The 22,612-nt window shown below is 58.2% G+C and overlaps 1 protein-coding gene across 1 annotated transcript in view; it reads right to left on the bottom strand.

Annotated features, from left to right (window-relative positions):
* Positions 1-447: 447 nt before the first annotated feature.
* The window catches only part of ADAMTS7 (ADAM metallopeptidase with thrombospondin type 1 motif 7), a 44,149-nt gene continuing 21,984 nt past the window's right edge, over positions 448-22,612 (bottom strand). Inside the window, exons 16-24 of the mRNA XM_062000444.1 lie at positions 20,619-20,760; positions 18,572-18,698; positions 17,867-18,080; positions 13,681-15,423; positions 11,459-11,611; positions 10,766-10,939; positions 10,108-10,254; positions 9,305-9,464; positions 448-602 (exon numbers count right to left, since the gene is read on the bottom strand). Coding sequence (XP_061856428.1) covers positions 448-602; positions 9,305-9,464; positions 10,108-10,254; positions 10,766-10,939; positions 11,459-11,611; positions 13,681-15,423; positions 17,867-18,080; positions 18,572-18,698; positions 20,619-20,760 — 3,015 coding nt within the window. The remainder of the gene's footprint in view (positions 603-9,304; positions 9,465-10,107; positions 10,255-10,765; positions 10,940-11,458; positions 11,612-13,680; positions 15,424-17,866; positions 18,081-18,571; positions 18,699-20,618; positions 20,761-22,612) is intronic.

Here is a 22,612-nt window from a genome sequence, read left to right on the forward strand (position 1 = left end):
GCTTCGGCACAGAGGAGGGTGCGGAGCCCTCGCTCCTGCCCTGAGCTCGTGGGGGTAACACTTGGCTCCTCTGCTCTTTGGCATCAGCAATTCAGTGGCCCTTAGGGCAAGGGGTTGCCAGCTTCAAGTCCCTTAAGGAGAAAGCAGCAGCCCCTGCCTGCGTGTGTCTGGAAGGGCAGAGGCTCGCTTCAGAGACAGAAAAACAACAACAACAAAGGTCGAGGGGGTTTGTGCTGGCCTGCCAACACCACGGAGAGGCTGAAACGTCCAACGATAGCACCATGAGCATTTCCGAGCGGCGTCCCCCGCGTGACGGCTGCTTCGGCTTTCCCTCCCCCGCGGGTCGCCGAGCTCCGGTTTGAGCACCGTTAGAGTGAGGCACAAGGGACAGGAACGGAGCCGCAGCCCCTCGTCCGGCACGGCCGCCGGGACACCCCCGTGCTCCGGTCACCTGCGGGACAGCCGCTCGTCCCCGCGGCGCTGCCCGTGCTGGCCGCAGGTCCTGCAGCACTGCAGGTGGACGGTGGCGAGGTGGCACCTGCCCAGGAGCCGCAGGGTCTGGCAGAAGCCGAAGGTCAGGCGGTCGCGCTCGCAGACGAGGCCTGGAGAGGAGGGCAGAGGGGAGAGGGAGCGCGTTAGTGCCGGCGCCTCGTCGGGTGTGCGTGGGGGCAGAGACAAGCACGGGCAGAGCCCGCCCTCGCCTGGGTGCTGAGCATCCTCCTCACTTCTAACTACCGGCAGAAATAACACCCTGCTGCTGGCTGCAGCCGCTTCCCAGCGTAGAGAAGCCATGTGGAGGAGTGGGGCTGAGCCCAGGACTCGCTCTCCAGGGAGAAGGATGAGTGCTGGAGGCCTGGGAGAGGTGACACACACCCCCACAATGCCCCCTCCTCCCAGCCCCCACAGACCTTCCCCACGGTGGGAACTCATTTGTCTTTGCATTGTCTTCAGAGTATTTTGAGAACCTGCATCATCTGGTTTGCTTCCTGCAGGTGTCAAACCTCAGAACAGCAAGGCGTTGCTTGGAGGAAGGGCTTTGTTTTGGGAACTGCTGCTCCAGGGCAACATCCACCACCTGCAAACCAGGGGCTGGTGGAAACAAACCACAGGGCTGTGTGTGGGGTGGTGTGGGACAGGGCAGGAGGTCCCCTCCCGTCCCAGCCCTCCCCTGCACCGGCAGCACGGGCTGCAGGAGTCAGCCCCAACAGCTCCCAGCTCCATCACCAGCCAGGCCAGGCTCAAGCAGCTCGGCTTGGTGACAGTGGCAGACAGCCATCAGCCAGCAGGCATTGTTTATAACAATATACAGTTGGTTTGGTTTACTTTGTAATGTCCCCCTTTGCTGCTTCATACCAGAACGAGTGTGTGCCTCGTGGAGCCTCCAGTGTCTCACCCAGCCGTGTAAGACTCGGTTAAATCACATCAGAGCTGTCTAATTTTACCTCCTCAGATGAAATGACAGCTCTTCTCAGGAAAGGGCAGAGCTGATGCTGCCAGGGCAGAGGTTTGGGGCCTGCACCCCCTTGTACCCCCGCACCATCTCTCCCTGGGCACCATCTGCTGAGCAGATGAAGAAACAGGGCAAGGAAATAGTCTTTGCTCTTTCTCAGGACACTTTCCTGCTGGGGAAACACCAGGACCCAGCCAGGGGAGCTCTTGCTGACCATTGCCCCTCAGCATCTCCCCTCAGTGAACAAAAGGCTTTGCTCAGGGAAAGGCTGCTGCCCCCGTTCCCACGGGGACGGGCCGACCCGCGGCACTTCACATGCAGAGCACAGACCTGCCCCCCGTTTGGGATTTCAACCCCCCCTGCCCAGCCCATCAGTAAGGAGGCCACTACACTGGTCTAAAATTACTCTTCTATTTCAGTAGAGGTATTTCCTCTCTTCCTCTGGAGCAACAGCTCTTTCTGCCTGGCAATAGAGTCTCGGTGCCCTGAAGAATCCGTTTAGCACAGAAGCTGCTGCCCGGCAGCGCCGTCGGATCCAACAGCTGCCGACAGACTGGAGCGCCAGATCCCAGCCCCGTGCCACATTCCCAGGCTGGGGCTCTGCTCAGACTCCCCAGGTGCTGGGGGATAACAGATCCTTCCTGCTGGTTGAGCAGAGCAGATGGGGAACGGCTGTAAAGCCCAGGGAGGGACGTGCTGGGGGCAGCACCCAACCCCAGACTGCCATGAGAGCAGCCACATCAGGTGAGAGCACCAGAACCCCTCAGGGAAAGGGAAACGTTTCCTCCTGCCATGTTCCATGGGGTCTCAGGGATGGTTTTCCCTGGGAGCACCCCCTGAAGCTCTGAGACCCTCAGAACGTGCTGGTGCCCAGCACCCTCACCTCAACCATCCCTCCCTCACACAGGTTTGGTGATCACTTGCTCCTCACCAGGGCAGGACCGCTGGGTCACCACCACCCGCTCCACCTGTGCTTAGAGTCACTGAATCACACAAACACTTCTGGAAGCTGCTGCAGTCCCAGCCCTCCCCTCACCCTGCCCCAGCCCAGCACTGCCCCACAGCCCTCAGCACCTCAGCTCCACAGCTTTGGGATCCCTCCAGGGCTGGGCACTGCCCCAGCTCCCTGGGCAGCCTGGCACATGGCTCCCAGCAGGCAGAGACAAGGGCTGGCATGCTCCAGGGGTTAATCCCTCTCAGAGCAAGTGTAAGAGCAGTAAAAAGCCCAGGGTGTTGAGCAGAGCTCAGTTACACGTCCCCCAGGGATGGCTGTGAGTGCCGCCGTGCTGCGGGGACGCCGTGCCGCAACAGGCCCTGCCGAGCGCCGCCGTATTTTTAGCACGCTGACACTGTGCCTTGCTGGGCTCCTGGCTGCTCACAAGCCCTCTGCTTATCGCAGCTGCCTTCCTAGAAAGCTATTTATGGATCACAACCAAGTTGCCTCCTGCCTTCCCTTGAAAGAGCCGCATGGGCCGAGCCGGACGGTCGCTTTCCAGGACCAGAGCTGATGGTTTAACTCGCTTCTGATCCCTCCTCAGGGCCAACACCATGAGCACCGGTAGGAAATTCCCACACCTGCCTCACCCAGAGCCACACAAAGGCATAAATAAGCCCACTGACCTCCTGCCAGCACCACGTTATCTGCAAAGGTAGGGGCCTACTGTGGAACAACGACTGGGGTGGGCACAGCAGCCCCCAGCCTTGGCTGCAGGCATCACTGCAAGCAGGCTGCTGACCCTCCACGAGAGCTGCCAAGGTGCTGAGCGGATGGAACATCCCTGTGAGGAGGAAAGGCTGCAAGCCCTGGGGCTGTTCAGCCTGGAGAAGGCTGAGGGAGGAGCTCAGCAGCACTTATCAGCACCTAAAGGGTGGGTGTCAGGAGGATGGGGGGATGCTTTATTCTGTGGGGTCCACTGACAGGACAAGGGGTGATGGACACGAGCTGGAACACAAACTGTTCCACTGGAACTCCTTTGGTGCTGGGGTGAGGGAGCCCTGGCCCAGGCTGCCCAGGGAGGGTGTGGGGGCTCCTCAGGAGGTTTCCAACCCCACCAGGACACGTCCCTGTGCCACCTGAGCCAGGGGAACCTGCTTGAGCAGGGGCTGGGGCTGCAGCAGCTCTGCAGGGCCCTTCCACTCCCATCACTCTGGGATTCTGTGGCCCTGCAGGACTCTGGTTTTCCAAAGCATTTTAATCAGATGAAGTCGAGGGGAGTTGCTGAGCACTCGTCTCTCTCCGGATGGGGCCGTGCTCTGGCCTGGTCTCAGCCTGGATGTGTGTGGGGTCAGGCTCAGGTCTGCAAATCTTGGCCAAGCTCACAATTTCTCCCTGGAATTTGGTCTTGGGCAAGGGAAGCTGTAATAAGCACTTAATTTGTCAGCTCTTCAGGAAAGGTCCCTTCAGAATTGACCCAATTTTCATGTAATCCCTTTACTGTTATTTCTTTCTATTAACATTTTGTTTTATACAGCCCTAACACTTCATTTGAACACATGCTCCAGCCTTCAGGTCTGTGCCAAATTTTAGTCTAAAGAAATAGCTTAAAGCAGGGCTTTTAAAATCCAGGCTAAGTCAGCACATCAGAAACTGAAAACCCCCACTTCTTTTTTGGGTTGTTTTTTTAAGTTGGCGTGGAAGTCGCTTTAAACTTCATGGAAGCTTCTGCCACACAGACCTAAGCACTCAGGGAAAAATAAACTTCCTGGAGCAGGTTTTGTGGAAACAGGGAAAGGTTGAGCATAGAGCTGAGCTGGCAAAAGCAGAGAATTCAGCTGCTGACCTCTGGCCCTCGGGATGCTCCCAGAGCCAGCGCTGAATTTAACAAGTGCTGCGGCAGGGTCCTGCGGGGCCTCCCCGGGAGCGAGGTTTGAGCCTCCACATCCTCCCTGGGCAGCTCCTTGGGCCAGGGCTCCCTCACCTCAGCACCAAAGGAGTTTCTCCTTGTCTTTGCCTCGCTCAGCACCATCGCAGAGCTCCCATGGACAGCCCCTGAGCATCCAGCCTGGGGATTACAGACCAGGGAGAGGAAGCTGCTGCTCTCTGAGGGGTGCCGAGGGATTATCCATTTCCCTGGATCTGTCAGACAGAAACTCTCATTTCCAGAGAGCTGCAGCAGAGCCAGGACTCTCCCTATGCTCTGCATTTGTCTTCTTCCTTCCTTCTCAGGACTGGAGGGAGTGGGAGAAGTCATCTGTGCCAAAATGAACGTGACCCTGGCTTCCTCTCCAGAACCCGAAACACGCCGTGTCCAGCTTCCCACAGCCAGCCCTGCCGGGAGCAGTTGGCCTTCAGCAGCCTGTTGTGCCACACCTAACGGAGTCTTTGCTTCTTTTGCCTCTCTTTTAACCTGAGGATTAGGCAGGGTAAGGATGCTTGGCAGCAGCACTGAGCCCTCCTCTGTTGCAAGGCCAAGGGAACCCGGCTCCAGGCAGGACCCCCGGAGTGTGACCGCTGTGCATGAGCACAGTTACTCCTCCAGCCAGGGTAAAGAGCCATCGCTTCATTTTCATCCTTGCTTTCCCTGTTTTCAGCACTTCAAGGCCAAGGCCAATACCCTCTTTGCTGAAGGTCTTCCTTCTGCAGGCAAAAATACACCTTTCATGTATTCTGGAGGGTTAATCTTTGTTGTTGGGATTAGGCTTTGCCTCCTCCCTGCCAGGCTTGGCAAGAGGCTCCTGGCAGAGCAGCCTGTGCCAGTGCCCACACACCTGCACCCAAGGCAGGAGAGAGGCAGATTCTTCCCAATTCTCTCCTAATTGCTTGCACTGGCTACTGAGGTCCATCCTGATTTACTCTTTCTGAAACTGTTCTCAACAGCTGCCAAGGAGGGAGGAGAAGCATCTCCCACAGCCAGGGGAGAAGCATCTCCCAGGGCCACTGGCCAAACCAAGCTCCTTTACACACAAAGCGTGCCATGCTGCAGCAGGGAAGCGCTGCTGTGCTGCTCGGGGCAGGGACAGGGGCCTTTCCTGCCCCATCCGCATGCTGCCTATGGGGGCTCTTCTTCTCCATGCCTGGGTTTCCACAGGAGCTGCTGTGGGAGGGCTGAGGGGATTGTTACCACCAGGCCTGGCATGCACATCACCCCCTGAGCAGGAAGGGCTGAGGTGGGGCTGCCTGAGCAGCCCCTGTCCCTGGAAACCTGTTCCTCTGTAAGGTTGAAACACGTAACACCCATTCCCCTACCTTTCATAAGAACAGGGAGGTCCTTTCCCAGCTGTTGCTAATTAGCAGTAAATAAAGGGCAGTTAATGAGTGGCTCAGCAGCACCTCCTTGCCTTACCACTTGGCTCCAGACCCACAGGCTCGAGTGACAGGGAAGACTGGAATTGGCTGCAATTACTCCCAGTGTGTCCCTGTGGGCAAATTCAGCTACATGCACAACCATGAATAATTTAATTTCCCTACTCAAAGCAAGAAAGAATATAATGTTTAATTGCCAATTAATCTCGAGGCAACTAGAAATACAGCCAGATCCTGGATAATAAGCCTGGAGCACTGCAAACAGCAGTAAGAGAAGGTGCTGAGTGCCTGGGACATGTCCCCAGTGTGAGCAGAGCAGGGGGGCTTTGCCCCTCAGTCTCCCTGAGGCATCACCCTTCTCACAGCCCCACCAGCTCAGCCCTCAGCCTTGGATACAAGGCTGAACTCCCCACCTATCCTTCTCCATCCCATCCCACTGGCTGGAAACCTTCATCCCCTTCCCAGGGCCACTTGGTACACATTTGTTCTCGGGCTGTCTGAATGCTTGGCTTCAATTCCTTTGGCATTTAGAGCCTGAGACGGATGAGGGGTGCAGCCCTTTGCTGAGGTGCCTTGGCTGGAGAGAGGAATCAGCCCCATCACTTGCTTGGAGTGAATCAGGGGAACTTGCAGACCTACCCAGTACCAGACCCAGGGAACCAGGCACGAGGAGAACTATGAATTTGATGACATTTACCACAGTGAGCACCCCAGGGGCCGCACACAGTCCCAAACAGGGCTGTTTTGCCCATCACTGACGGGATGTGGCCAAAAGCCATCATGCAGGCACAGCCACTCCATCTGCAGCAGCAGGGTGGTGGCAGCTCGGGTCACCCATGAGCATCCTCCGCCAATGCTCAGCAATTGCTGCTTCTCTGGTCTAAAACTGTCTCACCTGCTGCTTAAACCGGCGCCAGTTCCTCGGAGCTCTCAGCAGGACCTGCTGCTCAGCTCCTTTCCAAAGTGGCCATAAACCAAAGTGTAATGCTTAAACACAGAAATAAACACGCTGTGAGGGAGTTTTCTTTCCAGCCTTCAGAACCACAAGCAATACTCTGCTGCTGGCGTGGGTGAGCGATGGCTCTCAGCCCCTGTGCAGATCTTCCTGCGCTGGAGTCACATTGGTCGAGTTCCTCATCTCAGCGTGGAGCTCAGAGCAGTGTCCCCAGCCTTGCCAGGGCTGGAGCCACCTGGGTGCCCCATGGGCTCTGATGCTCGCTGGGAGCCATCTAAGGACACAGCCAACCTTATCTTCTGTGCTCACAGCTGGAGGCAGCTGTACAACCTCGGGCGCGTTTGGAGATAACCTCGGATGTTAGCACCAATTAATTTATAACCTGGTGACAGAACAGGATTCTGGTTCTAATGAATTCCAACCTCCTCTAATTGAAGAGGGCTGATTGCCAGCGAGATGTTTGTTTATGTTTGATGTGTTCCATCTCTGTCAGACATCCATCTGATCGTGGCTTGAACATTTCAGCTCTACCGAGGTTGTTGCACTCTTGTGTCCGGCGAGAAGCCGGCTGCTCACAGACACAAGCCCGTGGTTCTGCTGCTGCCAGTGCTCTGTGCAGCAGGGGAGACAGAGGCTCCCTGTGCTCCTAACACAAACACATGCATCCTTCCAGCCTGCATCCATCTTGTGCACTACAGATCCTTTACAACTGGGAAAGGGCTGGAGTTCACGCTCATGCCTTTTCTGGGAGCCTGTGGCTTTACACATCTGTGATTTCCTGCCATGTGAAAGTTTTGCTCCTCTTCATGCTTTGGCAGGAGCTGTTTGTATTTCCAAGAGGCGTTTCCTTCCCTGGGCTGCAGCCAGAGCATTTATGTCATTTTGAATCCAGGATTTGAACATTTATTTGTGTGCTTCCTACTCATCTCAGTGGTTATTCTGGTGCAGCCTTGGCTGCCCGCACGGCTCCAGGGCTCTCATCACCAAGCGCCCGGCACGGAAACCTTCCCTTGACTAAAATAGCTGGAAGCACACATCAGTTCTTGAGCAAGCCTGACTAATTATTTCCTAAATGCTGAACCACCCCACAGACTTGCAAATGCAGGAAGGTCGTGCAGCCACTGACACGGAGCAGCTCAGCGGCCAAAAGCATCGCAAGAGCCAGCAGTCAGCATCCCCAGATCCCATTAACCAAAGCCAGTGCTTCTGCCCTCTCCTGAATAGCTGTTGGGAGGAACATGGGTGGGTAGAGGACAAATACACAGAGCTGGAGAGATTAGGAGGTGTGTCCCAGGCTGCAGAGAGGGACCTGCCCAAGGTGTGGGGCAGCCGTGGGGCACCCGTTGCCCTCCTGCCCAACTCTGGCTCTCGGCCCTCTCTTTGTTCAGGGAACCTCCTGAGGGTCTAAGGTTTCTTTCTGGCCAGACAAAAAGACTTTTTTGGGTTTTTTCTGCACAGACACATTAAAAAGATAAGGCTGACTAATGATTAACATGCTAATATCATGACATCTAATCCCCTCGTATTGCTTTTCCCTTTGAGTGCTGTTAACCCTTGCAGCTCACAGATTTCTGGCTTACAAGGAACTGAGCTTCATCACTTGGTATTTCCTTCCTGTTTCTCATCTCCCACATTGCTCCTGAGCTTGGTCCCTTTGCCCTGTGCCACCCCAGTGCAGTCACTCAGGGTCCCTTTGCTGCCCAGCTCATGCTCACGCCACTAAAGCCATGCTCTGAGAGCCAAATGCTCTGGACATTTATAGATGGGTTATAACATTCCCACTTCATCACTGATTAGCCAAGCAAGCCTTACACAGCCCATGTATGAAACACCCCCTTCATCTTCCCACAGACACATTGCTTTGTAGTGGGCTGACTGGTTTTTCCTTCCTCCCCCATCACTCTCAGCTGGCACCGGTTCTCTGTTTGGCAGCACCGTGAGCATCATGTGCCCATCGCCCTTCCCCACATGTGCTGCCCTGGCATCTGTGCTGCTGCACAGTCCTTCCTGGGGTCCCTTCCTGGGAGAGCACGGGGCAAAAGTTAATGGGAAAAAAGAATGCAGCACAGCCAGTTAGGGCTGGTGTCTTCCTCCAGCCTGTCTGAGGGGACTGAGGAGTGAAAGGTGTGGGGGAGAAAAATAACAAACGGCTCTAAACTTGGCTAGAAAAACCATCTCCAGTTACCAGGCCCAGAAACAGGTCGTGTTCTCACACAGCCTTTGCTTTGCTTCGCAGCTCAACTTTGAAGAGAGCGAGCGGAGCAGCTGGCCGGCGCCCAGCACACCCACGGTGCCACTGCAGCCGCCCTGGCACAACAGCACCGGGTAATGCTGCTGCTGTGGGGCACACAGGGAGAAGGAGGCTGCACACGCCAGAGTGCCCAAGCAAGTGTCACTGTATCAGCCCTCAGCAGGGCTGTATGATGGGATAGTCTCAGCCATGGCTGTGCACTGTGATGGAGGATGCTGCAGTGCAGAGCCACCTGCTCTCCAGGTAACATTGCCTTGCTGACAGCTGGGTGGTTTGCACACCAGCACCCACAGATCGCCTCAAAATGCAGCACAGGCCCCAAGCAGCACACACAGGCTCCTGGGGAGCCTCAGCACACGAAAGACAGAACACTGAGCTCTCAGGCCGGGCTGGGCGGTCACTTACCCGCCTCGGAGCTCTCGCAGTCCTGCGGGTTGCACTTCTGCGTGCTCTCAGGCCAGGGCTCATGGTCGCAGAGGCTGCTGTCCTCCTCGGCCAGCCCCGTCTTGGTGTTGATGCACTTGACCTGTCGCCGCTGGATGCCGCCGCCGCAGGGAGCTGTGCACTGCGGGAGTGGGGCAGCCCGTCAGCGGGGACACGGCCCCCAGAGCCGCCCCCAGCGCCACGCTGAGCCCACAGCACCAGGGCACAGCACATTGTCATTGCAACAGCCCCCAGTTTGGTTTTGAGGGCTGGCTTTTCCCCCATTTCACAGAATCACGGGATGGTGGGGGTTGGAAGGGACCTTTAGAGATCATCCAACCCCCTGCAGAAGCAGGTCCCACCTAGATCAGGTCACACAGGAACGTGTCCAGGTGGGGTTGGAAGCCTCCTGAGCAGGAGCCTCCACACCCTGCCTGGGCAGCCTGGGCCAGGGCTCCCTCACCTCAGCACTGAGAGAGTTGTTCCTTATGTTTAAATAGCACTTTTATGTTCCAGCTTCTTTCCATCACTCCTTGTCCTGTCACTGGATACAACAGAAAGAAGTGCTGCCCCAACCTCCTGACACCCACCAGTGAGGTATTTGTAACTATTAATGAGATCCCCCCTCAGCCTTCTCCAGGCTGAACAGCCCCAGGTCCCGCAGCCTTTCCTCATCAGGAAGATGCTCCAGTCCCCTCAGCATCTTGGTGTCCCTGCCCTGGCCTCTCTCCAGCAGTTCCCTGTCCCTCTGGAGCTGGGCAAAAGCCCTGTTGAACGGGGCTCACCTCTCCCCAGGAGCCCACCACCCAGGTGGTGCAGGGGTGGGTGTTGCAGGGCCGGGTGGTGTTGGGCCGTAGCGTCTCCTCGCAGCGGCCCAGCTCCGGGCACGTCACCAGCCGCTGCTGCTCGCCGCCGCCGCACGACTCCGAGCACTGCCGAGACACAACGGGCACACCCAGGGGAAGCCAGCGGCACAGCACGAGGCAGCCAGGCCCCACGCAGCAGTGGCTCACGGGAACACACCGTGAACCCACCCTACAGACACATCAGCACCTGCAAGCCCTGTCTCCAGGCGGGTGCCTGCTCTGCAGCTCCCCGGGCGTGGGTGCCCCACAGAGTGGTTTCCCTCTCCGTGCTGGAAACTCACCAGGAGGCTCCCAGAGGCAGGAGGACACGGCAGGCCTGCTGCAGCTATGTGCTTCACTTTTGCAGGTGCATGCCAGAGCTAGGCTGAGCCTGCTGCCTCCCTGCCATCAGCACATTGCTGCAGGCACCTCAGCACCCCCTTCCCCGGCCACGTGCCTGCCTGGCTACTGAGCTCTGTGCAAGCAAATGTCATGGGCTGCAGGAAACATAACCATGGGTGTGAAACACCCCATCCCAGTGACAAAGCCCTGCTGCAGTGCTCAGGGCTGAGCGCTTCCCACCCCCAGCAGCCCTTACCTCTCTCCAGGAGGACGTGTACCAGGCCAGGCACGGCGTGCTCTGGCAGGGCAGCTGTGCCGGTGGTTTGTAGAGGACGGCGTGGCAGTGGAAGGGCCGGAGCAGCCTCTGCTCTCTGGTGTCGATACAATGCACGTCCCGAACCTTCACCCCCCCGCCGCAGCTCCTGGAGCACTGAGACACAACACACACATCAGGCCAGGGCAGGGCAGCAAGGGGGAATCCCTCTGGGACATGCTCTGCCTTGGGCTGGATTAATACTCAAACACTTTTCACCGCTTTCTCTAGTGCAGCTCTGAACCTGTCACGATTGAAAGCAACTGTAGTGGCAACAGAGTCTTTCAGCATTAGACAAGGGATGGCCCCAAGAAAGCAAGGAGGGTTGTTCCCACCATTGCCCCTACTGGATCCACCCAACCACCTGCAAACACCTCCCTGTAGTGCGGAGTGGCCTGAACACTTCACTCTGTTCAGCCTGTGCATGCTCCTGGCTTTTGAACCAGCCCAAGAGCAGGAAGATCAAAATATTACTGTGGGATGAAGGAGACTGAACTCTGTGTCCAGTACAAACCTCTACCCTCTGCCTTTGTGAACCACGAGGTAAAACACACCCCAGGAGCAGGCAGTGCGCTGGGCTCAGGGCAGGCACCTCCTGCCTTCCTCCTCCTGGGGACTCTCCATGTGCCCGTTTACCTTGCTCCAGTTGCCCACACGCCAGGACGAGCAGGGTCTGAGGGAACACCTCCGAGCTGGGACGGGCTTGTTGGCCATGGCGCAGCCGCCGTCGCTGCCGGTGCTGCAGCGCACGCTCCTCCAGATCGCGCCCACGCCGCAGGTCACCGAGCACTGCGGGGCAGGAGGCACACGGCTCTCAGCGGGGCTGGCACTGCTGCCCCTGACGCCCTGCGCCTGGCTCTGCCTCGGCACGGAGCCCCATGGCCCAGCAGGAAGGGGCCTCAGCTCATTGCCTGACCTGTGGGCATCGGGAGGGCTGCCAGGGAAGTTGGGGAGTTCAGAGGCAGGGCTGTGGGATGATGTGGAGAGGAGAGAGGCAGGGCTGTGGGATGATGTGGAGAGGAGTGAGGCAGGGCTGGGGGACGATGTGGAGAGGAGAAGGGCAGGGCTGTGGGATGATGTGGAGAGGCAGTGCTGTGGGATGATGTGGAGAGGAGTGAGGCAGGGCTGTGGGATGATATGGAGAGGAGAGAGGCAGGGCTGTGGGATGATGTGGAGAGGAGAGAGGCAGGGCTGTGGGATGATGTGGAGAGGAGAGAGGCAGGGCTGTGGGATGATGTGGAGAGGAGAGAGGCAGGGCTGTGGGATGATGTGGAGAGGAGTGAGGCAGGGCTGTGGGATGATGTGGAGAGGAGAGAGGCAGGGCTGGGGGACGATGTGGAGAGGAGAAGGGCAGGGCTGTGGGATGATGTGGAGAGGCAGGGCTGTGGGATGATATGGAGAGGAGAGAGGCAGGGCTGTGGGATGATGTGGAGAGGAGAGAGGCAGGGCTGTGGGATGATGTGGAGAGGAGAGAGGCAGGGCTGTGGGATGATGTGGAGAGGAGTGAGGCAGGGCTGTGGGATGATGTGGAGAGGAGTGAGGCAGGGCTGTGGGATGATGTGGAGAGGAGAGAGGCAGGGCTGTGGGATGATGTGGAGAGGAGTGAGGCAGGGCTGTGGGATGATGTGGAGAGGAGCGAGGCAGGGCTGTGGGATGATGTGGAGAGAGCTTTTCCTGAGGCCAGAGCACTGCCTGGCAGGGGATTCAACCCCACAGCTCCTCACAGCAAGGGGCTCCTCTCTAACCAGTTCCACATGGGGCAGCCCTCAGTTTGGGGGAAGAAGTAGGAAAACCCTCCTCCATAAGCCATTTTGGTTGCTTCTGGTGCTGTCCCTCCTGTCCAGCCTTTGGCTTGCAGCAGGATTACCATGCTGTGACCTCACCAGTGATGGCTGTGTCCCCTGCTCTTTCAATGTTAAAAGCTCCAGTAACGATTTCTCTCCCAGTGTCTCCACCTCCTCTTTTGGGTTGACCTCTCACTATCCAGACTGATCTGATTTGTTTTGTACCAGCCTTTTCAAATTCAAAGCCTTTGCAGGGCTTTCAAAACACACCTGTGTGTCTCCAGGTCCCAGGGCTGCCACCAGCCCCATCCCTGCAGCAGAGCTTCCCGCAACGCCCCGGCCCAGGCGATGCTCAAAGCTCTTTAAAATCCCCCCACGTGGAACTGTATTTCTGCTGATACTCAGTACTCTCCTGACCACTACTGGGTCTGTTGTGCAGCCTTCTTAAAAGGCCTGTTATTTTTGTGCTTTCTGATAACAGCCCATCCCTGTGACTTGCAGCAGCCACCACTCTGTCACTGCAAACACTACACAGAGCTGCTGGGGCAGGCAGGCAGTGAGAGGGCCGGGACAGTCCTGACTACAGCGATAATCCCCCCACACTGCACTCAGCCTCTTCTCTCTGGTAACATGCACCCTTGGTGCTCCTTACAACTGACATTTCCATTGCTCACCCTGAGCTGCCACCACTGCCCGAGCACCCACCGCCCTGGGACCCTCCTGCAGAGCTGGGGGAGTCGTGCCCAGGGATCCAGCCCTGGGGAACAGTGAGGTGCCAGGGCTGCTGCAAATGTGCCAGGATGGGCTGAGCTGGGCACTGCAGAGCACGAGGAGCTGGTGCCTGAGGGAGTGGGACAGGATGGAGGGAGCTGGGACAGGGGCTGGTGGCTCAGGCCAGGGAGCAGCTCCTGGCTACCATGGCCCACAGAGGCCTGGCCACTCGGCTGCTCCAGCCCACAGTGCCAGGGGCTTTCAGCCTGCAAAGAGCAATGCTCCAGAGACCCCCCAGGAGAGGGATGGGTCTCTCACCTCTGTACTGGCCACCTCATGCTTTCAATGGGACTCAGCACGTACCTCGCTCCAGTTCCCGACCTCCCAGCTGGGCACTGCGGTGGCTGCCACGCTGCCGGACGGCGGGAGCAAAGCCTCCTTCTCCATCTCTTCCTCCTTCCACAGAGGTGGAGGGGCAGGGCTGGGCTGAGGTACCTCCTGCTCCCCATCACTGAAGGCCACTGTCCCTGGGGCTGCCCATGGCAAGTGCTCCCTCACAGCACTGACCCCACGGGAGGGCTGTGGGGCACGGGGCAATGGCGGCTCCGGACGCTGGGACACCCTCATGGCCCCCCACGCCGGGGGGAACCCGGAGGGTGCTGGGTGTGCAGGAGGGCTGTGAGCTGGGGCTGTGGGTACCCCTGGTGCCAGGGCATCCTGCTGAGTGAGGCCGCTGGAGGAGAGCTGAGTGGCTGTCCCGGGCATGGCAGGGGACCAGGACACTGCTGGTGGGACGACTGTGGTGGCCACCAAGGGGGCTGAGGTCAGTGTCATGGGGGTGCGGAGCTCTGGCTGGTGCCCTGTGTGCCCTATGGAACCCCCATCAGCACTCACAGGATGAGGACTTGCAGGTGGATGGGTGCTGCCAGCAGTCCTTCCCATCTCCCACCCCAGTCCCTGTGGGGTGGGGAAGGAAGGACTCGTCCTCTCTGTCCCATGGGCTTGCTCCTTGGCCACTGGTGCTGTGTGTGTGGCCTCTGTCCCCTCCAGCACCGGCGTTCCTGCCCACCCTCCCTGCTCCTTGGCCTTGGATGCAGCACTGTCAGCACCATCACTGATGACAGGACCCGTTTCCCTTGGGTCTTCCTCCCTTCCGTGCTCTTCCATGCCAGCGTTCCCTGCCTCCCCCTGGCTGCTGCTCCCCGTCTCTCCCAGGCTGTCCAACACGTCTGTGTCAGAGGGCAGCAGTGGGGAGGGATGGGCCAGGAAAGGAGCCTGGGGACCAAGGCCATGGGCTGGAGCATCCTGCCCAGGAATGGTTGTCGTTGGCACAGCTCCCTGGGGTTCATCCAGGTGGTTGTGGCCGTTTGCAGCATTGTGACTCGTGCCCTGGGTGGGCTGGTGGTTCTCAGAGCGGGGCACAAGCATCACATCCTCCTCCTCACCCATGAAGTCAGGGATGGCATATTTGGGAGAGGTTGTCCCTGCATCCTCGGGGACCATGCTCAGGAGGTCATTCATGGCTAAACCCCCAGGCTCCATCTCTCCTTCGCTGTGCCCAGGAGCAGAAGCATCTGCTTCGCTGGTCACCAGATGGTCTGCATTTGTTCCTCCTCCTGGCTTGACAGTGTGCAGGACATCAGCAGGCATCTCACGGGACCCCTCCACATGGTTGGTGCTCAGCTCTGGCTGATGCCCCTCCCCTTTGGTCTCCTTCTCCATGAAGGGATAGTAAGACAGATCCTCATGGAAGTTGATAAAATTGTAATCATAGTAAAAATCGTCCACAAAGACGTTTCCCTTCCTGGCTGAGAAACCTTCCTCCGTGATCAGATTGACGTCGTTGGACTCGGGGACGTTGGGAATCAAAGGGTTCAACTTAGCAATGTGGTTGCTGGGGATGTAATGGATTTCATTAAACACCTCTCTGCTGGAGGACCCACTGCCAGACCAGTCTGTGTTGGCGTTGTCCATTTTCTCCTGGCACTGTGGCAAGGAGCAAATAGTTTCCGAGTTGGGTCTTTCTGTGGGGTCACAGGCAGCCCCGGTGCTGTTGCTGCAGGACACAGCTCTCCTCTGGGTCCCGTTGCCACACGTTGCTGAGCACTGGGGAAGGAAGGGACACAAACATCAGGCACAAGAGACACAGCCATCAGGGAGGGGAGTGGGAGCAATGGCAAGTGCAGCTGGGGAAGGGGCTGCAGCAGTGCCTGGCACACTGACACCACTGCTCGACTGGCCCCTGGGCCACGATGCTTTGGGCACAGGGTGAAGGGGCTCCATGTCCCTCTGTCACTCTTCCCCCATCCACCTGGGTCCTGAGATGTCTCCTGTGCCATGGTGGCATGGCATAGGGATCACTGTACCAGGACAAAGGAGCAGGGGGTACTGGTGACACTGGTAAGCAGTGTGTGACCAAACCTACAGCCAGGGCTGTCTCCCTGCTGGAGATGTCCCAGGCAGGGCTGGTATTGCTGGGTCTTTGCTCAGGGTGATCCTTGCCCTGCACTCCAGCCAGAAACAGCCTTCCCAGGGGATGGACGTTGTGAAGGGCATTGAGTAAGATGATCTAATAGGTCTTGTCTGTGACCTATTGCCATGAATTGCATCTCTTCTTCCAGAAGAGGATTTTCTGAAGCAGGGGATAATAAACATGGGTGTTGTCCTCGTGGGGAAAAAGCAAAGGTCAATAAGCAGCTTTGTTGAGGACACTCCCTCCTTCACCATAACGGTCCCTTTGACATTGCTCAGTATCAAAGAAACCCACAAACTGGAAAGGGCAGCAGCCTTTTCTGCTGGATAAGTAAATCACAGTGCTGCTGCCAGCACATGTGGGCTGCACACACCAGGGGCTGCTGGACGCACAGAGCCTTAGTCACGTCCACCCAGCCCACGGCAGGCTGAGAGCTTGGCTGGGGGCCTGATCAGGACCTGCCCCTCTCCCTGTGCTGGTCCTGGGTGGGTGCCTGTGACACCCCTTGGGATGTGTCCTCCCAGGCAGGGGCTGTCTGGAGAAGATGCTGACTCAGCAGCTGGGACCCCCATGCAGTGCTGCTCTGGCCATGGCCTCCCCAGGCCACAGGCCATGCTGGGCTGGCCAAACCTGGGAAAATCCCCACAGCAGGCACCTTGAGAGAAAATATGTCAGTAAACACCTTCAGCTCCATCCAAGAGAGAAATGCCAGGCAAGGCAGCTCTTGCAGGGGGGAGGAAGGGGATTAACTGCCAAGGCTGGGTTATCAGGAAAGCCTCTGGGACACAGATAAGAGGGGATGTCTGTCAGAAGCCTCACAGCCAGAGCTGCAGGAGGGTTTGCACCAAGCCCAGGACTGCAGGAGGCTGCAGGAGGCTGGATGGGGAGACCTGCCAGAGACACACACTCCTGCTTCTGACCACTGTGGTAACTCCTTTGAGAAGCCCCTAAAGCTGGATATACATTGCTTTAGGGTCCTTCTGAAGGAACTAAGTCCCAGTGTTTAAGCCCTTTGCTGGGCTGCCCAAGCAGCAAACAAGCCCCGTGGCTGCTCCCCGTGCCAGACGTGCTTGCCCAGCCCGAGGCTCTGCAGGAACAACAAAAGCAACAACCCCCAATCACTCCTGCTGGGCAGAAGTGTTTCTGGGAAGCTCCTTGGGTTTCTCTGTTTACTGGTGGTGCTGGAAATGGAAAAGGAGTGTCCTCTCACTTTAAGTGAAGGCAGGACAGAAAAATTACAGACATCTCAAAACCTTGAGCACATTTTTCCGGGGCTGACAGATCTGTCCATGTCAACACCACAGAGGATGACTGTGCCAGCCTGGGCTGGCTGCATGCACAGACCCACTGGCAGCTCATGCTTTTCCCTTTAAACCCTTGCAGCCATCTCTCTCAGCCCTGTAATTGTGGGTTTTGTGGGCCCCTAGAAAAATATTTCCAAATAGCTCTCATGTAGCCTTCAAATTCCCTGTTTGCATTTTCATTCCCTTTGTCTCCCAGCAACGAGCCCAGTTCCCAGGCTCTCTCACTTCTCTCCTGATACTTGTCCTCATGCTGAACACTTTCTGAAACAGTTGCTTAAATCAGGAGTTACAATTTCCTGGTTAAAACCCTCAACCTGTGGTTAAGCTGATCCACCCAGACCTCAGCTTGCCCCTAACACCTCCCATCGGCGGGCAAGAAATATTTGTCAGTCCTTTGTCAAAACACAGAGGGTGAGTTGTGGTGCTGGAAAATACACTGAAGGGCTGAAAGCCTCTTGCTTCTGCCCTCTTTGCACCAAGCACAGAGCGTGGCAGTCACCCTGAGTGAGGGAGCAGCGAGGTTCAGAGAAGATGGGGCAGAGTCAAGGAGCTCAGTGCTCCTCCCTGGCTCTGAGACCTCCCCGTGCACTGAATTCCCACCTGTGTGAGCTGCTGGTACAATGTGAGCTCCCAGAAACACATCCATGAATTCTCCCTGCAAGCAGGAGCACGCCCACTACTCTCAGGCAGGCTGAGGATGTTTGAGGGCACTTTGTCCTCGGCTCCCCCCAGATTTACAAGACACTGAGACTTCCCCAACGTCCCTTCTCACCTCAGACCAGATCCCCACGGCCCACTGGGACGGACAGGGGACGTCTCGGTGACAGGGAGCGGTGGCCTCTGGCTTGGAGAGGTGCTGGCAGTCTGCCTGCTGCAACGCCCTCTGCTCATCCAGCCCCACGCTCTGGATGCACAGCACCGTCCTCTTCATCAGCCCTGAGGGACCGCAGGTGGCTGAGCACTTCTGCCACTCGCCGACCCACCACCTGGCAAGGGGGAGAGGGGACACGTGTCAGAGGCTGCTGGGCCCCAGCCCCTGCCTGCAAAGAGGGCTGTGGGACAGGAGATGCTCAGGAGCTGCACGTGGGCTCCTGCAGCAACCAGCGTGGCCCAGGGGAATCAGGATGCCAACCGCAGCTTGTGTTCCAGCCCAAGGTCAGGGGGCCCGCACCGAGGCCCCGGGGTGGGCCAGTCCTGGGTTGTGCTGAGGATGGTTATTGGCACAGAGGCAGAGAGAGGCTCCTGGCCGCGCCAGGATGGTGCCTTCCTGCGTGGCTTGTGCTCTGCAGACGAGCAGCACGCTCGGGCAACCACTGGGATCTGCTCCCACGGGCCAAGGTGGGGTCTGGGTCCCGTTCTCACGCACGAGGGAGAGGAGAGGTGGCAAACCCAGGATGCAAAGGGCAGCACACAACGTGGTGCCCCCAGCCCCGGTCCCCCCTCCCTCAGGGCAGCGTGCAGAGGCAAAGGCAGTGACCTGGCCGGGCAGGGCTCCTCGCTGCACGGCCTCTGGCGGTCGTCGGGGCGCGTCAGCGCGTCGCAGTGCCGCTCCTCCACCATGCCCGACAGCTCCTCCACGCAGTGCACCGCCTGCCGCTGCACCCCTGCGGACACCGGCACGGCTGGCATCACACAGCCACCCTCTGCCAGACAGGAGGCCCTAAGGCAAGCCTGAGCTCCCCAAAACCAGGGCAAAGGAAAGGAAACTGCCACTGAAATTGAACCTGGATGTCGAGAGCCCACTTCTGCTGAGGTACCAGTGAACCCAAGGAGCCCAACGGCATCGGTGCTCCCAGGGTATCCAGGTGGGAAAAGCTGAGCCAGGCACATGGTCTCAATCTGACATGGGTATGATGAGACCCACAGAGCTCAACTGGGGCAGAAAATGACCCTGGATATGCAGCTGCAAAGCAGGGACAGCTGGGACAGGGTGAGTGGGTGGGGGATGGAAAGAGGGAAGCAAGGAGGGACGTGGGCTCCTGCGCATTGCAAGCAGCAGACTGCAGCCCAAGGCCCTCCCTGAGGCTGCAGGACAGTGTCTGTCTGTCCAGCACAAGGCAAATCTCAGCCTCTGCCCTGAGTCTGAGGCCAGGGCTGCTCACCCAGCTAAAAACAGATCACAGAAAGAGTGGGCAAATCTTGTGCTTCCTTAGAAACAGGCTGACAGACCATACCTGTTTATTTTCAGGCCTGAGGGATGTCAGAAATCCCTAAGGAATGGCAAGAGTTTCCACAGAAGGCAAGGTGAGGACAACCATGTCCAGAGCTGTTGGCAGACTCCATCTCAGAGAGACAACACACACACACACACACAGGCTGTCAGGGGGCTGTCTTGCAAGGGGGGCCAACTGGCAGCAGCACAGCTCTTTTTTGGCAGCCCTCTGCCCCAGCCACAGCTCACAGATAAATCACCTCCTGCCTGCAGAGCTCACGGGCTGCTCCTCAGGGTGACCTCACCCGGAACAGGCAGCTGGCTGCCTGCTTTTGTCCTCCTTTTGTAACACGTACTTGACCCGTGACTTGGGAGAGCTGTAAACACTAACCAGGGCCATCAGCTGCCATTGACAGGGTCCTGCTGAAGCTACTGAGCAGTGCTCTGCCCCAAGCCCTTGGGAGCTTACAGGGCCAGGGCCTGGGGGGTTGCCCCTGCAGAAGAGGCTCAGCCTCAGCTCTCCCAAACCCCTGCCCCAGCTCACACCATCATCCAGCCCAGGCAGAGGCGCTCAGCCCTCCTCCAGCCACGCGCCTGCAGCCAGGGCTGAGCATCCTCACCCAGCTCCTGCCTGGTTTGCTCCTGTATTCCCCTTCTCTTCTGGAAGCTGAGCGCTCAAACCTTGCAAAGGCAAGCTGGTTTCAAACAAAGGCAAGTCCCCCCCGACTCCCCACGCTGCAGGGGCTGTGCAAACCCACAGCAAAGAGCACTCAGCATAAATGTGTGTCAAACAGCCCCACCAGCTCCTGCCACAGCACAGCCCTCCTGCTCCAAGCAGGAACCCACACCTCTCTCCCAGGGATGGGCAGGAAACATCTCCTGACACTTTGTGCCACCTAGAAAGGATGAGGGTCCTTGATTTCCCCCTTACTCTGTGGCAGCTGCTCTCAAGGGACCGCTTGCTGGTCCCAGCCTCTCCCTTTGCAGTGTTTCCAGACAATCCCCCTCCATCAGCCACCGCCAAAGCTGCCCCAGCGGCCCTGGGACACTCAGCCTTTGGGACAGCGGGGTGGGAGTGGGGCAGCAAAGCATCTGACACCACAGGGCAGCACAGGCCCCGGTGCTCTGCCTGTGCTGGGCACCCTCCCCTGTGCTCTCTGTAAAACCCTGGGAGGGATCCCCCCTGCAGGGGCCCTTCCACGCTCCCAAGGTTTCTCTAAAGCTCTTTTGTGTCCATCACTGAGTGGTAACAGGACCCCTGTTGTCTGTTTTTGCCCCCTCGAAGAGCTCCTGAAACCCAAACGCCGGGAGTTTCCCATGGCAGAGGGCTGCTGTGCCCGCCCCGCTCCCCCAGCGCGGGGGCCGCACGCACCGGTGCCGCACGTGGCCGTGCAGCTGGTCCAGGAGCCGAAGCGCCAGAGGAACTGGGCGGGCTGGATGTCGTTGTGGCTGTCGGCCGGGCGCTGCACGGTGTACTGGTACCGCACGCCGGGGTTGGTCTCTTGGAACAGCAGCTGTGGGGACACAAGGGGGTGGTCAGAGGGGTGGCCAGTGGCCCAGCAGCTGGGGCTGGCCAATGAGCCCCAGGGGCTTTGCAGGTAACATCAGGTAACAAAGAAAAATGACACTGAGAGCACTGAGAACCACCAGGACTCTGGTTTTCCATCCCCTGTGATGAGGAGACTGCAAGGAGTCCCCTGTTAATCCTGTCCCACTGCAGCCCCATCCAAAGAGCTTCTCAAGCTTCAGCACGGTGAAGGGCCAGATGTCTCCCTCTCTATCCTTTTCACTGCAGGAGGTTTTACCCATGCCACCACCAGCCCCAGCCCACCCCAGGGCCTCCAGCTTGTGGGGCAGGAATGATCCTCCTTGCAAGGACAGAGCCACTGCTCGCTCCTGCGGGCTGGGAGCCTGCTGAGCAACATCCTCCTGCCTGTCCCCCTTCCTGAACGCTCAGCGAGGGATGTTATGGCTGGAGGGACGTTATGGCTGCTCCCCATCCCATCTACCACACTGATGGTTGCTGGCCTGGACACACACCCAGGTGAATATCAGTCACAGGCACCTGTCCTTTGGGATGGCAGGAGAGGACGGGAAGGGGACAGCAGCGAGAGGAGGAATCAAACCCCCTGCCTCTGTGTGTCCCACAGAGCTGCAGCTGCCCCAGCAGCCGCCCTGGGGAAGCAGCACAGCACAGCTCGGCTCGAGATGCCAAGTACCCATACCTGCCCCCATCTGCACCTCCAACATGCCACTGGTGTGCCTGAGGGGCACCAGCTGAACTGCCTGCCCCTGCCCCCTGGCCCTGGCTGCGGGTGCTCCTGCCCCAGTGGAACACTCCTCTCTCTCTGCAGCAGCAGAAGGGCTGCAGCCGTCGCCCGACACGCGCCTGAAGGAATTCTGGGACTTGCTTCTCACTTGCAGGGGGTTCCCTGTGCTGTCATCAGGCACAAAGCAGCTCCTGCCCAAAGCACCTCCTGCCCCAGCCCTCAGCAGAGGCCAGGAGTTTAGCCTTGTTTTTCTTAGCCTAAGTGCTCCCATTATAGCCAAAGCTTTGTTGTTCTTGGAGCTTCAGTGGGAGGAAGGGCATCTGTCCAAAACCTCTTTATGAACGTTGGAACAGTTCTGTCCAGAGGTTTGAATGAGGTTATGAACCCCAGGAAAGGAGCTGCAGGCGCTGAGCACAGCAGCATCCCCATCCCCATTCCCATTGTCATCCCCATCCCCAGCAGCACTCGGCAGCGGGTGAGCACAGTGTCCCACTCATGCCTCTGCCAGAGCCTCTGCTGAAAGGAATGACAAAGGCAAAGACTTTGGCTACTCAGCATGGCTGAGCTGCAGAGAGAGCCTCTGCCACAGGGCTGATTCTCAGGGAGAGTGTGTGGGGCTGAGCCAGGACTGCTGGAGCTGGGGGATGCACCCCATGGCAGTCACTGCCTCTGCACCATGAGGAATTCCAGCCTGGTGCTGGCAGTGCCATCAGCTCCAGGATGATTCCCACCAGCTCATCTGGGGCAAAGCTCAGCCTCACAGGCATGAGGCCGTTGGCTTCTGACAGCTTCGCATTAACTGGCAGCTCCCTCTCTCCCGACTGTCCTGGTGAGGTCCCCAGAGAGCTGCTTTGCAGGGCTGGCCACCAGCCCCCTCACCACGCTGCCATCCCATGGCCCTCCCAGCCAGCACTTGTAACCCCTGCAAAGCCAACTGAAATACAAACCATGCTGAAATGTAATCCCCCAGGCAACTCTGTTCCATGGAAACAAGGGGAAAAGTAAGAGTGGGATGGGTGGTTGGCAAAAAGGCAATTTCCAGCTAAGTGCTCGAGCTGCCACTGCTGCAGCAGAGGAGGGGATCAGCCACAGCCAA

This window comes from Colius striatus, chromosome 7, assembly GCF_028858725.1.
Source record: "Colius striatus isolate bColStr4 chromosome 7, bColStr4.1.hap1, whole genome shotgun sequence".
Classification (NCBI taxonomy): domain Eukaryota; kingdom Metazoa; phylum Chordata; class Aves; order Coliiformes; family Coliidae; genus Colius; species Colius striatus.